The following is a 17,967-nucleotide window of genomic DNA, read 5'->3' on the forward strand; positions in this document are numbered from 1 at the left end:
CCCAACCCCTCATCTCCAGCCCCACCCCAGAGCCCGCACCCCTACCACCAATTTCGTGAGCATTCATGGTCTGCCATACAATTTCCATACCCAGATGTGGCCCTCAGGCCAAAAAATTTGCCCACCCCTGTGTTAGATGCTTCTCATTTTGTTATTCATACTTTAATCATTGTCAGGCTGCTTAAAGACAGGCAAGGGAACATTACAGAAACCGGACTAGAAAGCATGGTAGTACATGTGATCTATATTAGGGGTAATTTCTCTTCCATTTGTTTCTTTTTCTGTACTTTCCACTTATTTAATTTTGTATGGTAGCCTCAGAACATGTAACCCATGACTCTGCTGCACAAAGATGTCAGTGTGAATTCAAATGGGCTTGTTTATCAACAACAACCATTTATATTGTATCTATTTTTGCTGGTTTAGTCATTTTACCCAGCCTTTGTCTAGTACTTAATATGATACCACACTTGGTTCATTGTAGCAAAAGCGTCAGGGTTCAAACTTCACAGAAAAGGGAAGATCTGTGTAAGTAAAACCGTATAACTTCTCTCTGGATCACAAGAGCCGATTGGGACTATGCCTAACCATTTTACCAAACCATTAAGTACTCTCTAAGAGAATTGTCCGTGCAGAACAGATAACTCCCAGCAGTTGATTGCACCTATTCCTTTGAGTTATGTAATAACATGACCTCAGAAGTTAAGTTTTGGGGCAGATTGGGGAAATGGACACAGAGGATCAGTAGTGTTATTCCTCCCACCAGAGTTTTGTGCTAGTTGCAATCAGAACCTCTCTGTGCCACCTGCTGTATGCTGGCCAGTGTCGCACCAGCCCAAACACCAAGGTTCATGCCTTCATCAGCTGTTTTTTTCTGAATCCATTGTTTGTATTATAATTGGTATGTTAGTGCATCGTTCTGCCTTTCTGTAATTCCAAGCATTATGCCGGGCAATGCTACTGCCACCACCCCTTTGATACTGGGTCCCTTCAGTCTTTATTCTACATTTATTGAGGGATAAGTCCTCAAAGTTAACTGTGGTCTCTCATTTTTAATCTAGAAAAAGGAATTTCTCCTTTTTCAAGCCCAGCTGCCTTGCATGTGTATTCAGCTCTATCAATGCATCTAGTGACACGTCACACTCTCTTGCTTCCGTTCCATGCAGTTATTAAGAAAGAAGAGGACTGCCCTGAATCTTGCGCTGTTAATAAGCACCGTGCTGAATGTGAAGAGTGTGGTGGCGTAGGAGTGCTAACAGGAAAATGCCAGTGGAGACAGGGAAGTGGAAAAGGTACACACTTATGCTGCGTAATTGGCCAGATTGTCAGCTGATGTTAAATTGGCACAGCTCCATTGACTACAGTGTAATTGTGCTGATCTGTTCCAGCTGAAGAGCTATCCCAGGGTATTAAACTACCCAGAACCTATGGTATAAATAATACACAAATTAAACCTGCAGAAGGGAGGAGAGCAGAGTTAAGGGGAAGTGGTCATTAATTCAATCCCTGAGGCCTACCCATCACAGCACCTGCAGGTACCAAATTAGCAATCACTGGGAGTGTAGAAAAGAATATGGCCTCTGGGATGCAACGTAACCCCTTGCAATAATAAACTGAGTTTGGAACAGCTCAAGTTCTACAATATCCCACCAGCAGATACTGTCTGGTACAAGAGAGGTCTCAGTTGGAAATCGTTATCCAAAACTTGAGAATGTGTGCTCTGTAACACTTACAACACATTACTTATGTGACAAATGATGGTATTCTTAAGTATTCCATAGCAAACTTGATGCTTTACTCCTGCTCTTTCATAAGTATCACAATTTCTCTCCAACTATTTGTAAACCTTATGTTCAATCACAGGCTTGTGAAAAATACGTTTAAAGAGAGATCATCCATTTTTAAAAGCCAAACTTTGTACTCAGGATGTTTCACCTACCTTTGTTGCAAATGACACCTAAGATCACCATAGCTGAAACTGACGGCGCACAAAGGGCTGTCAAATGCACCAAGTAAATAAACTGAAAACCCAGTGAAACACACACTCTTTTTTATCGCTTTCAGTTATCATCATCTTGCATGTTAGTTGTAAAAACAGCAGGTAAAGAATTTGTAGACAGAAGTTTGATTATTAAAAAAAAAAAAAAATGACTGTGTCCCCTGTGCCTCAATGTGTCAACATGCACCAGCAGAGTGCAATGAACTTCTCTTCAAAGCATTGTGGTATTTGGACTGTTGTGCGCTTGTATGTTCATAGGAATCACCACAAATTATTCTACCTGCACGCCAAGCATCAGGACTTGTCCAGATGGCACCTGTGACATTATAGAGAGCAAAGATCCGGCGGTGTGCCCCCAAGATTGCACAAGTATGGAGTGTTTTAACGTGAATATCAAATATAATATATACTGTAAAATAATAATTGGTATGTTAAAGCTGTGTTTGGTCCAAGTTCTGCTTTCTTGTTTCAAGATCAGAGCCGAACTAGGTATTTTTGCGCCTGAGGCAAGAATATAAAATTGCGCCCTCCCCAGGGCCGGCAATTCGGCGGTGGGTCCCTCAGTCCCTCTCAGAGGGAAGGGCCTGCCGCTGAATTGCTGCTGAAAAATGAATGAAGGGGCGGTGGTAGAGCCTGTGATTTTGGGGGGTCAACTCATGATTTTTGACTGCTTGGGCTGGTAATGTTGCTTACAAGATGGTCTTTGGTTCCAGTCCAGTTCCAATCCCGAGAGGGACTCACAGGTTAAGAGAGGAGGGAGGTGCTGGATATCAGCAGTGGCCACTAGGGATCAGCATGTGTCCTGAGAATGCTGGGAGTTCAGGTTTGCAGGGCAGGATCAGGGGTGGCAGGTTTGTAGAAATTTTGGTGGTGCCCAGAACCCCGCCCCCTCCCCCGTCCAAGGCTCGGGGCGGGAGTTTGGGTGAGGGAGGAAGTCTGGGGTGCAGGCCCTAGGTTGGGGCAGGGGATTGGGGTGCAGGCTCTGGGAGGGAGTTTGGGGATGGGAGGGGTGCAGAGGGATGGGGTGCAGGGGTGAGGGCAGTGGGTTGTGGCTGCAGTTGAGGGGTTTGGAGTGTGGGAGGGGCTCAGGGCGAGAGTATGGGTGAGGGCTCTGTCTGGGGTTGAATGGGAGGTTTGGGGTGTGGGAGGGGCTCAGGGTGAGAATAGGAGTGTGGTGGGGTGAGGGCTCTGGCTGGGACTGGGAATGGGAGGTTTGGGGAATGGGAGGGGTTCAGGGCTGGGGCAGAGGGTTGGGGTTTGGGGGGATGAGGGCTCTGGCTGGGACTGGGGATAAGGTGTTTGGGGTGCTGGAGGGGCTCAGGGCTCAGGCAGACGGTTGAGGGTGCGGTGGGGGGTGAAAGCTCTGGCTGGGGGTGTGGGCTTTGGGGTGGGGCAGGGCTGGGGATGAGTTTGGGGTGCAGGCAGGCTGCTCCGGGACAGAGGACAGAGAGGAGGACTCCCCCCAGCCCTTTCCTGCCTCCCCAGCAGCACACTTACCCCCACCACTGTCACTGCATGTGCTCCTAGGGCCCCCTCAGGTCCAGGAATCTCCCTCGCCTCCCCCATGGTGGGTGCCGGGGGGGGGCACTGCGTGCGCCTCCTCCCCTGCTGTTGCCCCTGACTGTAGCCTCACTGGGGGTGAGGGATGGGGCTGCCTCCTTGCCCAGCATGAGGCAGGAGTGGTGACTGCGGGCGGGGGTGGGGCCCCTGTGCTGCTGGAGGGTCCCATTGGAAAATGAAAGGGTCTGAAGGGGAAGGGCAGGCTCACAGTCTGCCCTGGCGACCGAGATGGGGGGCACTAGGACCCTGCGGCAGCAGTTGCTGCAGGGGAAAGACAAGGACTCTCTGCTTTGGTGCTGGGGAGGGGCGGGGGGAAGCAAGTCATAGATTCATAGATTCTAGGACTGGAAGGGACCTCGAGAGGTCATCGAGTCCAGTCCCCTGCCCGCATGGCAGGACCAAATACTGTCTAGACCATCCCTGATAGACATTTATCTAACCTACACTTAAATATCTCCAGAGATGGAGATTCCACAACCTCCCTAGGCAATTTATTCCAGTGTTTAACCACCCTGACAGTTAGGAACTTTTTCCTAATGTCCAACCTAGACCTCCCTTGCTGCAGTTTAAACCCATTGCTTCTTGTTCTATCCTTAGAGGTAAAGGTGAACAAGTTTCCTCCCTCCTCCTTATGACACCCTTTTAAATACCTGAAAACTGCTATCATGTCCCCTCTCAGTCTTCTCTTTTCCAAACTAAACAAACCCAATTCTTTCAGCCTTCCTTCATAGGTCATGTTCTCAAGACCTTTAATCATTCTTGTTGCTCTTCTCTGGACCCTTTCCAATTTCTCCACATCTTTTTTAAAATGCGGTGCCCAGAACTGGACACAATACTCCAGCTGAGGCCTAACCAGAGCAGAGTAGAGCGGAAGAATGACTTCTCGTGTCTTGCTCACAACACACCTATTAATACATCCCAGGATCATGTTTGCTTTTTTTGCAACAGCATCACACTGTTGACTCATATTTAGCTTGTGGTCCACTATAACCCCTAGATCCCTTTCTGCCGTACTCCTTCCTAGACAGTCTCTTCCCATTCTGTATGTGTGAAACTGATTTTTTCTTCCTAAGTGGAGCACTTTGCATTTGTCTTTGTTAAACTTCATCCTGTTTAACTCAGACCATTTCTCCAATTTGTCCAGATCATTTTGAATTATGACCCTGTCCTCCAAAGCAGTTGCAATCCCTCCCAGTTTGGTATCATCTGCAAACTTAATAAGCGTACTTTCTATGCCAATATCTAAGTCGTTGATGAAGGTATTGAACACAGCCGGTCCCTAAACAGACCCCTGCGGTACCCCACTCGTTATGCCTTTCCAGCAGGATTGGGAACCATTAACAACAACTCTCTGAGTATGGTTATCCAGCCAGTTATGCACCCACCTTATAGTAGCCCCATCTAAATTGTATTTGCCTAGTTTATCGATAAGAATATCATGCGAGACCGTATCAAATGCCTTACTAAAGTCTAGGTATACCACATCCACAGCTTCACCCTTATCCACAAGGCTCGTTATCCTATCAAAGAAAGCTATCAGATTGGTTTGACATGATTTGTTCTTCACAAATCCATGCTGGCTGTTCCCTATCACCTTACCACCTTCCAAGTGTTTGCAGATGATTTCCTTAATTACTTGCTCCATTATCTTCCCTGGCACAGAAGTTAAACTAACTGGTCTGTAGTTTCCTGGCTTGTTTTTATTTCCCTTTTTATAGATGGGCACTATATTTGCCCTTTTCCAGTCTTCTGGAATCTCTGTCTTCCATGATTTTCCAAAGATAATAGCTAGAGGCTCAGATACCTCCTCTATTAGCTCCTTGAGTATTCTAGGATGCATTTCATCAGGCCCTGGTGACTTGCAGGCATCTAACTTTTCTAAGTGATTTTTAACTTGTTCTTTTTTTTTATTTTATCTGCTAAACCTACCCCCTTCCCATTAGCATTCACTATGTTAGGCATTCCTTCAGACTTCTCGGTGAAGACCGAAACAAAGAAGTCATTAAGCATCTCTGCCATTTCCAAGTTTCCTGTTACTGTTTCTCCCTCTTCACTAAGAAGTGGGCCTACCCTGTCTTTGGTCTTCCTCTTGCTTCTAATGTATTGATAAAAAGTCGTCTTGTTTCCCTTTATTCCCGTAGCTAGTTTGAGCTCATTTTGTGCCTTTGCCTTTCTAATCTTGCCCCTGCATTCCTGTGTTGTTTGCCTATATTCGTCCTTTGTAATCTGTCCTAGTTTCCATTTTTTATATGACTCCTTTTTATTTTTTAGATCATGCAAGATCTCGTGGTTAAGCCAAGGTGGTCTTTTGCCACATTTTCTATCTTTCCTAACCAGCGGAATAGCTTGCTTTTGGGCCCTTAATAGTGTCCCTTTGAAAAACTGCCAACTCTCCTCAGTTGTTTTTCCCCTCAGTCTTGATTCCCATGGGACCTTACCTATCAGCTCTCTGAGCTTACCAAAATCTGCCTTCCTGAAATCCATTGTCTCTATTTTGCTGTTCTTCCTTCTACCCTTCCTTAGAATTGCAAACTCTATGATTTCATGATCACTTTCACCCAGGCTGCCTTCTACTTTCAAATTCTCAGCGAGTTCCTCCCTATTTGTTAAAATCGAGTCTAGAACAGCTTCCCCCCTAGTAGCTTTTTCAACCTTCTGAAATAAAAAGTTGTCTGCAATGCAGTCCAAGAATTTGTTGGATAGTCTGTGCCCCGCTCTGTTATTTTCCCAACATATATCTGGATAGTTGAAGTCCCCCATCACCACCAAATCTTGGGCTTTGGATGATTTTGTTAGTTGCTTAAAAAAAGCCTCATCCACCTCTTCCACCTGGTTAGGTGGCCTGTAGTAGACTCCTAGCATGACATCTCCCTTGTTTTTTACCCCTTTTAGCCTAACCCAGAGACTCTCAACACTTCCGTCTCCTATGTCCATCTCTACCTCAGTCCAAGTGTGTACATTTTTAATATATAAGGCAACACCTCCTCCCTTTTTCCCCTGTCTATCCTTCCTGAGCAAGCTGTACCCATCCACACCAACATTCCAATCATGTGTATTATCCCACCAAGTTTTATTTTCCCAACAAGTCGGGGCCAGGAGACACTTGGGGGAGGCACTGTTATAAATATCTCCGTGCCAGCAGCTTTTTTTTTTTTGTCTCCACCACTTTCTGCGCACCCCCGGCTCTGTGTGCCCGAGGCAAGTGCCTCACTCACCTCGCCCTTGTTACAGCACTGTTCCAGATCCTTTTTAAAACAGTGCATACATTAAACACACATATCTATATTACAGTGTTATAGCTGATGTTTAAGTTGTGCAAAGTTCAGAGTTATGAGCCCAGTCTTCCATCCTTTAGAGTCAATAGCCAAACTCCGATTGAATTCACTCAGAGCAAGATTGGGTTTGTCTACAGTGTGTCTTAGCCTGCATCAGCTGAGGGGGGAGCAACTTCTAATGTGCACCCACATGTTGCACACTCACTGGCCCAAAGAACTTTAGTGCACGCCAGCAAGGTCCACATGGGCCAGTGAGTGCGCAACATGCTGGTGCATATTAGAATTTACACCCCAGCTGATGCAGGCTAAATCACAGTGTAGACAAGACCGCGGTAAATCTAATTCTGCTTATGAACAAAACATAAACTTTAAAGTGGCAGAAATGCTTAAAATGATCATAGATATTTTACTATCATCTGAAAAAATCTTCACTGGTGATAAGTGGAATCAGCTGTCACTTTACAAGCAGCAAATGATGTGCTCGAGGCTGCCTCCCTAAAATCTGTAATGTTCAACATATGTAGTGGCAGATGGTTTGCTTGACAGAAGGCTGAAAGGAATGGAATCTTATTAGACAATAGAAACAGGCAAGTAACACAAGCTTTCAAGATGTTATGTACTGTATGTATCTTGTTAATGCATGAATTGAGAATGTTGTTATGAGTTAGCAGTTCAGGACACAGGGTTGGTGCTCAAAGCCAATATGTTCACAGATGGAGAAATTAGTGCATTTCAAGAGTTCAGATGTGCTGACAAGAGCCATTATCTCAGCTTTTATCCGCAGAAGGCATTTATTTGGCAAAAGCAAACAACGTATAATAAAATCCTGAATGTTGTAATGCCAAGTATGTTGTGTACATAAGACAGCTGCTAAAATATTTATTTTTATCATTCATCTATCATTTTGATGGGTAGGCACTTGGCGCTTAAATCCCCAAAATTATACATACGTGCACACCCATATGCACATATTACATGTGCCACTTGCAATGGGACCCTACAAAAAAGCTAAAACAATTGGTTCCACTGTTGTCACCATCAAGCACAGGCAACCTATTTATGTACTAAATAAAGTCATAGAATCATAGATGATTAGGGTTGGAAGAGACCTCATCAGGCCATCTAGTCCAACTCCCTGCTCAAAGCAGGACCAACCCCAACTGAATCATCCCAGCCAGGGCTTTGTCAAGCCGGGCCTTAAAAACCTCTAAGGATGAAGATTCCACCACCTTCCTAGGTAACCCATTCCAGTGCTTCACCACCCTCCAATTATCCAACCTAGACCTCCTGCACTGCAACTTAGACCATTGCTTCAGGTTCTATCATCTGCTACCACTGAGAACAGCCTAGCTCCAGCCTCTTTGGAAACCGCCCATCACCTCCCCCCCTTCAGGTAGTTGAAGGCTGCTATCAAATCTTCCCTCACTCTTCTCTTCTGCAGACTAAATAAGTCCAGTTCCCTCAGTCTCTCCTCGTAAGTCATGTGCCCCAGCCCCCTAATCATTTTCATTGCCCTCCGCTGGACTCTCTACAGTTTGTCCACATCCTTTCTGTAGATGCCTCAGTACAGTATGTAATTACTTTAAATATTAAAGTAGAGATAATTCTAAACTGTGGTGGGTTTTTTGTCAGGGCTGGCTGTGCCATGTGAACCCCACTAAGAGGTTCTGAAGGATTTTCACTGGACTAATCATTGCAGGTTCAGCTGGGAGATTAGGTTCTACAGAACCTGAACTTCAAAGAAAATCTCGGTGCTGGATTCAATCTTGTTTACTTACTTTAGTGTTCAGTGGTAGTGTGAACATCCAACCTTCTCTGCTCCTATCTAAACTGCAGTATTTGTTTTCTGATCTTCTGGAGTGACCACATGGTCTTTCAGCTTTGGGGAAGGGTGCTGGGGAAGGGCCCCAGTTTATCGGATCTGAAGGCAGGGTAGAAAGTCCCTGCTCTCCATCAGACAGTGAAAACAGCTGCTGATTGAATGAAAGGATGGGCATAGAGACATAATGTAATCTGTAGCACCGTTGGTAATCTGTAGAACAGCCAGAGTTTCCCTAGTAACTGTGCTCTAGCTAGGATAAGCTGCATTGGATCCAATGGAGGAAGCCCCATTTATATCCAGAGTGGAAGTGTTTTTTCTCTTGCTGTCCTATGCAAGGAGACACTTCCTCCGCTCTCACAAAGAACTTTTGGAGTAGAAGCAGTTGTACTTATCTTACGTTATCTTCCCCCACCACCATGAGCTTGCAAGATCGGGGAGCAATCAGTGCTCACCTCTCCAAGACAGAGGAATAATTAGGGGAATTAATTTAGGTCCCATAGGGGACCAAATGACAGGTCTGGAAACACCTATGTTTTCTGGAACAGGTTCCAGCTCTGATGGGGTTGACCTAGCATAGTCTCCTAAATCACATGCAGTTTAGCACATGTGGACTCTTGAGGAAAGATCTCTAAGACTGAGGTCCTATATACTCTGCAAGAATGCTGAATTCCCATTGCACTTTCCCCATGCAAATTAGAGGGTTGCCCTCATGTCATTGGCCAAAACATCCTGTTCCCCAATTTTGAGCACATTGCTTTACCCACCCATCCTCCATCACAGAGACAGCTGCATTCCCTTATGGAAAATCCTTGTAGGATTTAGTAGAAAATCATAACCTTTCTAGAGGATTTTTTTATCCTCCTGCAGAATTTAAGAAAAAGTTATATCCCTGGTATAGAATTCTATAGGATAGTTTAAAAATATAACTATAGAAATGATCTCATTCTCCATTTTAATACCTGTAATCTCATAGAATCATAGAATATCAGGGTTGGAAGGGACCTCAGGAGGTCATCTAGTCCAACCCCCTGCTCAAAGCAGGACCAATTCCCAACTAACTCATCCCAGCCAGGGCTTTGTCAAGCTGGGCCTTAAAAACCTCCAAGGAAGGAGATTCCACCACCTCCCTCGGTAATGCATTCCAGGGCTTCACCACCCTCCTAGTGAAATAGTGTTTCCTAATATCCAACCTAGACCTCCCCCACTGCAATTTGAGACTATTGCTCCTTGTTCTGTCATCTGCCACCACTGAGAACAGAAACCACTATAGAACCTGATTAAATTTCTATAGAACACAATTGATTTAATCCTATTAAATCTTAGGGATGTAAGGCACTATGTAGATGAAAAAGATTATTTCTACTGATAGTTTCTGTATGGAAGTGTGTTTTACAGATTTTAATATGATGATTTCAAAGGAGCCTGATTCTGCAGGAACTTTGCCAATTGGAAATCAGGCTAGCTCTGCACATAGGGTGGTTACATACAGTGTGTCCTTATGCTAAATAATAGATTATCCTAGACAATAAAACATTCATTTACAGAGTTTTTAGTGCTTTCATATAGTGCCTCTCGACAGAATATTGCAAAACACTTTGCGAAAGTTGGTATCCTCATCCCCATTTGAAGATGGGGAAACTGAGGTGCAGAGTGGTTAACTGATTTGTCCAAGATCAGAGCAAATGGTTGTCAGAACCAGGAATATAACCCAAGTCTCTTGACCCCCAGTTCCCTGCTGTAGCACTAGACTGCTGTCTCCTACATATATAAGGCACACAACAGTCACAGAGCAGTAGTGGGAGAGAAAAATTAAACTATATAAGAGAAAATTTTCAAGGAAGATTTTGGATACCTGACAAGGCAGAGAGAGGTCAGATGATTAGTTGGGAGTGGGAATCAACATTAAATAATGGATATACATATTCAACATTTAAAGGCCATTTTAAATAAAGGAAGTATCCACACATACAAAGTAAAGACATAATCCAAAATAAACTGTGTCCTACATCTTGTCTACCATATGTAAGTCTATGAACCAGGACCTTCTATAACAGCAATGATTGCTAATCAAACCAGTGAGCCCAGAACTAGTATTCAAGCAGTCTTTGAGTTCCCTAATCTCTTTACATCAACCCCCAAGAGATCCTTTTTCCATTTTTTTCACCTATCTTCATTTTTACTGCTTAATCTGAATTGCATTGTCAAATTTCAAATACTTAGTAGGGTAAGCCCACAAAAACCCATTAGTGGAATGAGCTGTTGAGCTTTACCTTTTAACTACAGCGTGAGAATCTGAGCTTGTGTTTGTATTTGATTAGCTGGAAACATCATTGGTGGTCATGAGAGAGGCGCTCATGGAATTAAATCAGGACATGGGATTTGTTACTGCTTCCCAAGACAAAACTGTTACTGTGAGAAAGATGATATTAAAGGTAAGTCTAAAGATTATTTAGCTGGTTTTACAGTTACCTTGCTCTTGTGACGCTAACCTTTCCTACTGTATACAATATTCCTGTCTTTGATACATAAAACCATCTAAACTCATTTACATGTTGCTGGGTAATGTTCACGTTCATGGCCTGCCAGCGTACAAAGCATTAAGAAGGGAGCTCCTGGATTTGGACATTAAGGATTCTCCATGGATTTTGTCCCTGTGTTCTTGGCATAGTGTCCCCTCCCATCCAGTGTTGCACAATACACTGGTTGGCTGACCCACAATCCCCAGAGGTGGCTGCATTTCAGTGGAAATGTACCATGGACTTGTGGTCTGAAATTTTCAAAGGTGGTTAGGGGATTACTTTCCACTGGACTTGAGTTAAAAATCTCAACTACAGAACTCAGAGATGGAAAAGACAGTTGCGGAAGGTGCTAGAATCACCTTATCCATTCTCCTGGGGGTAGGATTGCTACCTAACCTCTTGCTCTGTTTTCAAAGGAAGGCAGAATGGGAGCACTTGCAAAAGGGGAAGTAGTGATTGTTTTCTAATGAGCCTTCTCCATGAAGGACTTGTGGCACTGGACAATATATTATAAAGTGAAAAGCAAAAAACAAAATGAAAGCAATAATACAACTAAGAACCTCCCCACCACCACCCTTGTGAATATAGAGAGGGGTTCCCATGCAGGAAAAAGGGGAAAGGGAGACTTGAGAATACTTATAAAATAGTTATACGTGGTCCCGCCTCAGTGCAAGAGGATAGATTAGATGGCCTTTCGAGGTCCCATCCAACCTTACGTTTCTATGATTCTAGGATAATATACACTTCTGGGGGAAATGTTACTTGGTAGAGAAGTGGATCTGACATGGATATCAAGGGGATTGTGTGCCTAGGGTCTGCGTGGTGTTGGCAAGTGAATATATGAAGTCAGATGAAGTCAGTACCTGCACTACTAAGGGATGTAAGACTCTAACTAAATCTAATTACAGTTTAAGAGGCATTTAGGCATGCAATTACCCACAGACCTTGGGGAAAATGTAGGATTTTGCAGCTGCACTGGGTATATTTGCAAGTGCAGCACTATTACCTTTCTTTGAGAATTAGATCCAGGGTTTTAGTGTAGCTTATGAAATGACTGTTATAATGTAAATTTAATTCAAAACCTTTAAGTAGATGCTGTTGTGAATGGTAACTAGCTACCAAAGGGAGTGTGTGGAAAGAGATGAGATGGGGAAAATTTGAAAACGAAACCAGCAGAACTGTAATCAATTCCCCCTCTGCCCACAGAGCCGCTGTGTGATGACGTGTGCAAGACTGTGATTGCAGGGGCAGTTCTGCTCTCCTTCATTATCTCAGTGCTGCTCTCTTCTTATTTCATCCATCGTTACCACAAGAATTCTCCAAAACCACCAATTGCCTCAGCGGAGATGACCTTTCGGCGCCCAGCCCAGTCCTACCCCATCAGTTACTCTTCTACAAATGTCCGTCGGCCATCTCTGGACTCTATGGAGAACCAGGTGCCTGTTGACACCTTTAAAATTCCTGTAAGCTTTTATATTTTACGCTTTTAAATTGCGTATTGATTTGAGTTGGCTTTTTTGTTTTGCCACGAATTGGGCTTTCTAAGGAAAGTTGTGTGTTGTCTGCTGTGGTAGTGCTCCAAACCCACATTTTGATGTGAGGATGCATTGTGCTGGACAAACATTTAAGGTGAAATTCTGGCCCCATTGACTTCAGCAGGCCTAAAATTTCACTGTTAGTAAGAGAGAGGCCTTCCCCCAAAGAGGTTGCAGTCTATGATTCAAATGAAATTAAACAAAAATCACCCACATGGAGGGAATCTCTAACGAATGCATGGTAACTAATCAGATCATAACTTCCTGCACAAGCCAACTGCATTTTCTCTTACTGTTAGTGTCTAAAGAAATGTAATACTCTGGGCACAGTCTAATCCCTTATTTCTTTTGTCATTGACTTCAGTACAGGGTTAGACTAACTGAGGTTAAACTGACTGTCAATGTTGACAGACTATTTGCTAACCAATATCTCTATCATGAGGATAAATAATAGTAGCATCTAGCCCATAAAACACTCTTTGCTTGTAGATTTCAAATCATTTTTGCAAAGGAGGCCAGTAGCATTATCCTCATTTTACAGGTGGGGAAACTGAGGCACAGAGAGGTGAAGTGACATGCACAAGGTCACGCAGGAGGTCATTGGCAGAGTGGGGCAAAGAACTCAAGTCTCCTGACTTAGTCCATTGCTATACACTAGGAAACACTGCCTCCCTTAAATGTAAGGTAACACTAACTAGTGGTTTAAGTACAGACCTGGAAGTGAGAAGACCAGAGCTCTATTCCTGACTCAACTATTGACTTGTAATATTTTCTAGGGCAAGTCACATCATCACTCTACGTCAGTTTCCCCATTTGAGAGACAATGGTAACTTTCTGAAGGATTTCAAATTCTCAATGAAAATTGTCATGTACTGCAAATGGAAAGTATTGAATTATTTATCAAATACGGAGCAGTAGCCTGATATCAGCTTTGCATGGGCTATTACTGTACCATTCATTTGTATAAAATTTCTTGTAGTGCAGTAGTTTGATTGTGAGCTAACTGCCCCGGGGTATGGAACTAAATAATTGTTCTACTGGAACAAACAATTGGATTCAAGTAAACTAGTTCCCTGGAAAGTCTGTGGCTAATAACTTTTGTTCCCTAGTACTGTCATTACTGGCTACTCCCGTTTGCAGCTAGCTGTACAATTTGCACTTGCACTGTAAAAATTATGCCATTGTTTTAGTAATATCTTCCAGCATTCAGTTGGATTGCACGTGCTGCACTGTGGAGCTTGAACACAGGACTTTATTTTAGTGCATTGACTACATTTTAATTTATATGGTAAGATTCTAGTTAAGGGGGGGAATGCTAATATCCTGGCAGTATTTTATTTCATGGGCTAATTGTAGATGGCCAGAAATTATTGTGTAAAAATGCAAACAATCAATGGGTTAAAAAAAATCCCTAAGAAAATTCATCCAACAAACATTACATAAACTGAGGTTAATGGCTCCATAAAATCTGGTATCAGCTAATCTCCAATACAGGATTTTCCTTGGACGTTGACTTACAGCACCACACTAAAACCCTATTACCTTAATTTCACTTATAAAGCTTAGTTTAGGGTGGGTTTATCTGCATACTTTGGAAGGCTTCTCCCCTCCCCCACCCCCAGCCCTTGAATGCAATTTCTGTTGTTTGATTATACTGTATGTAGGATGCCTGCCAGCTTGTGCGTTTTTATTTATTTTCTACCTGGGGCAAATAGGATGCTGTCTGGAAAAGTCCTGTGCAGTGAAACACTGACCTCTTGTCTGACCCATATGGCAGGGTCTGATGCATTTGGATGTTAGATATTGATGCCTTCACAGTAGCTTGTACTCTATTTGCTTTTATTTCTTGGTTGGTTTATACATTTTGTCACTGTTCTGTAACTGTAAGGCTCAATAGCACTTCATACAGATGGATTGTTGTCTGTGATGAATTCTTAAAGGAAAACCTCCTCCCACAAGTTAAACAGAAATGCAAGATCAAATATGCATACTTTATTTTGAAGGTGAGCATTTATTCAGTCAGTGTTTCATTTGTACAAAAAAATCTCAGGTAGGCCTGTAAACGTCATCCATATTGATAGGCTGCACCTAGTGCCTTTTTATCTAGAGGAAATTTCTAGCTTATTTAAAAATGCTTGCAAAGAGCTTTTAGAGGGTGTTGCAGAAGAAAAAGTCATGGTCTTCTGTCTGATAATGGAACAAAAACAAAAATTAATCAGATAACTGAGCATAATGTCTTCCCTGAAATATAATACTGTATTAAATCTTTGTGATTTGAGCTACCCGTCAGGTGCTGGCCCCTTCTGTCTCATAAGATAGCCCCTTCTATCTCATTTTATCTGATAGGATTCCTTTTTTTTCCTCATACAGGAGGATCCCAAATGGGAATTCCCCCGGAAGAACCTGGTTCTAGGCAAGACACTAGGAGAAGGAGAATTTGGAAAGGTCGTCAAGGCAACAGCGTTCAGACTCAAGGGGAAAGCAGGCTACACCACGGTGGCAGTGAAAATGCTCAAAGGTACATTTCCCTGAAATGATTTGAAAGCTATCTGGGAACCTTTGAATCTATTTCACAAGGGTCTAGTGTCCATGCAGGAGGCCATCTGGGGGCAGGCCCTGACAGCGTCTTGGCAGCATTTCCTCCAGCATTCTATTTATGTACTGACCTATTCCCGTTGAAAGAGAGAGTGCCACATTGATACAAACCGTAATTTCCAAAGGCCCTAGCTTGTGCTGTGCAAGGGCAATGTGAGTTACTGTGGCAAATGTATCTCATTTAAGTCGTCATTAATTGAAGCATCACAAAGCCTTTTTAAAACTCTGCACAGCTTTTTGTATTAATCTATCTCAATTTTTCTTCAAATATTTTTAAGTAGATCATTTGTGCTAGATACAAAGTGTCTAGAGACAGAACAGACCTATTAAGCTATCCATCTACTTCCCTGCCTTTGCCGGATTGATCTGATGTATTTACTTGATAGAGGTGTAGTCTACTGGTTTTGAGCAAGGGGCAGGAAATCCAAGAAGCCTTCAGCTCTTGTAGGCTGGCCATGGTCAATTCACTTCATCTCTCTACTTAAATTTTCCAATCTGTGTAATAGCGGGTAATATACTTACCCAGCTAACACAGATATAGAAAAAAGCAAATAGGCAGTTTGTAAAGCACTTTATATACCCGGGGTGAGATTTTGAAAAGCTCTCAGCCTTGCTCTAATTATGCCACCATTAAAGTCCATTTGAAAAACTCTCATTTGAAGTCCGTGGAAGCAAAGCTAGGCCGATGCTGAGCTGACTTTTTTGAAAACCTTACATGAAAAACCCTATGTAATTGTTAAGAATTATTAATATAAGACTATTGTTTTATCCAGTTGAGTTTTTTAAATCAAAGAATCTGAGGCTACAGAGTTGGAAGAAAACTTACACTAGACAAACTCTGGTTGATAAGAAGGGGGCTCCTGTATCCATCTATCTCTACCTATTGTACTTTCTTTCATTAAGGAAACTGATCCATATGTCCTTCTTTTCAAACCCAGCTATACCTATCTTTCTCCTACACATGCCACCTTAAAAAGGAGAGCAAAGTAATGAAATAATGAGTTGGCACTTTCTGTATACCAGACCAAGTACCACCATATTCCCCCAGTGAAGCCAGTGGTAGGCTTTGGTTTATGCCACATTTCACACCTAATGGCTACATCATCTGGACCATATCACTGAGATGGGAGACCTTGGTCACAGGTCAAAGAAGGCAAATGGAGGCCTTTAGATCACATCAGGCCCCACAGAACCTAGGACTGACCTTGTTGTTTTGACAGAAAGGTAATTTTAACTGCATTGTCCTGAAGGATGATGTAGAAATGGAAAGAACAGAGACAAAATAACCCTGCTTTGTGTTAGAATCTGATACTACTTCATAATGGTGTGTGGTCCCTATATACCAAGGAGATAAGCACCCTAGGAATATGAGAGAAGCAACAAAAGTATTCAGAAATGCTTCTGGGTAGAAGAGTTCTTTCTTTTGGTGGGGAGCAAGCATTGGCTGGATGACCTCAGTCGTTAATTGCTGCTGTGAATAAGAAAACACAATTACAATAGGATAATGGGTTTCTTATTAGCATTTTTATTATGTGCAAGCTTAAAAAAAAAAGTCCATCATCCTCTCACTGAGTGCAAGGAAATTGCATATTATATCAATTTACCGATGAAATAAACGAGTTATGAAATGCATGTCTACATTTATAAAAAGGCTTCCTTATAACGAGGGTTCAATAGAGATGAAATCAAAGACAGAGCGTGCAGACGGAGCCCTGGAACTTGGTCTTTCAGAGACAAAGACTAATATAGCTCTACATGTAACACTAAAATAACCTTGTACATGGTATTATAAATGGAATATCCATAATCTTTACAGCGTGCCAACTTTATTTATACATTTACAAGTAGTAGTGACTTTTTACATCGATAATATGTAACTGAGCTAAAATTTCGAAATATGCTGTTAAAAAGTGACATTCTTAATTCCAGTGGACTTACCATTTGACTTTCCCTAGCTATTATCTGGAGCAGACTTGATAGCAGTCAAGGGTAACCCTTTATTTTAAGCACCCTCCTCTAATAAATTCATAAGGCATTTATGGTAATAGCAAGAACTCTAATAAATTCCTTTTGCAATGCATATTTCTTTCTCAGATAGCTCCCCCAAATGTTCCATGAGAGCTGGATTGTGGAAAACATTTGCCCATTACTTGGGTAAACATTTTTGTGTTGCTATTGTTTTTACTTCATTGTGAACAAATAGAAATGAAAATAAAACAATAACAACAAATCACTATCCTGGAATGTTCTCTAAAAAGTTTTATGCTGGCAGACAGCCAAGGGGATAGTATAACTGAATCAGTGCCCATCCCACTGACATCAGCAAAGAAGTCTGGATAAGTATCTTCTATTGATGTTAATACAAACTCTCTACTCAGCTCCAAGTCTGGAATTCTGGATATCTACTGCAAGATTAACAAGTGTAGAACTGAATTTTATCTTTTAATTAAGTATTTGGGGGAAAAGAGGGTTGAGGCAAGCCATGGATGTTTCTGTAAGCTTGGTTTGAACAAGGGAATTCTGGTCAAGAGAAATGCTTGGCTTATGTAGACTCCCAAAGCTCAGACCACCCTAATTGGGTTCATCACATAAATTAACTTTAGGCCTATTGGAGATCTCCTGCTATATCGGGTGCAGAGCCCTCTAAATCTTGTCTACTGTA

The 17,967-nt window shown here is 42.6% G+C and overlaps 1 protein-coding gene across 7 annotated transcripts in view; it reads left to right on the forward strand.

Moving 5' to 3' along the window:
- Positions 1-17,967, forward strand: part of RET (ret proto-oncogene) — a 142,515-nt gene that overhangs the window by 105,993 nt on the left and 18,555 nt on the right. For all 7 annotated transcript variants that reach the window (XM_065551746.1, XM_065551745.1, XM_065551747.1 and 4 more), the window contains 5 exons: positions 1,167-1,292; positions 2,258-2,368; positions 10,975-11,088; positions 12,382-12,638; positions 15,081-15,228. In XM_065551746.1, the coding sequence (XP_065407818.1) occupies positions 1,167-1,292; positions 2,258-2,368; positions 10,975-11,088; positions 12,382-12,638; positions 15,081-15,228 (756 nt within the window). The remainder of the gene's footprint in view (positions 1-1,166; positions 1,293-2,257; positions 2,369-10,974; positions 11,089-12,381; positions 12,639-15,080; positions 15,229-17,967) is intronic.

The sequence above is a fragment of the Chrysemys picta genome, chromosome 7 (assembly GCF_011386835.1).
Source record: "Chrysemys picta bellii isolate R12L10 chromosome 7, ASM1138683v2, whole genome shotgun sequence".
Classification (NCBI taxonomy): domain Eukaryota; kingdom Metazoa; phylum Chordata; order Testudines; family Emydidae; genus Chrysemys; species Chrysemys picta.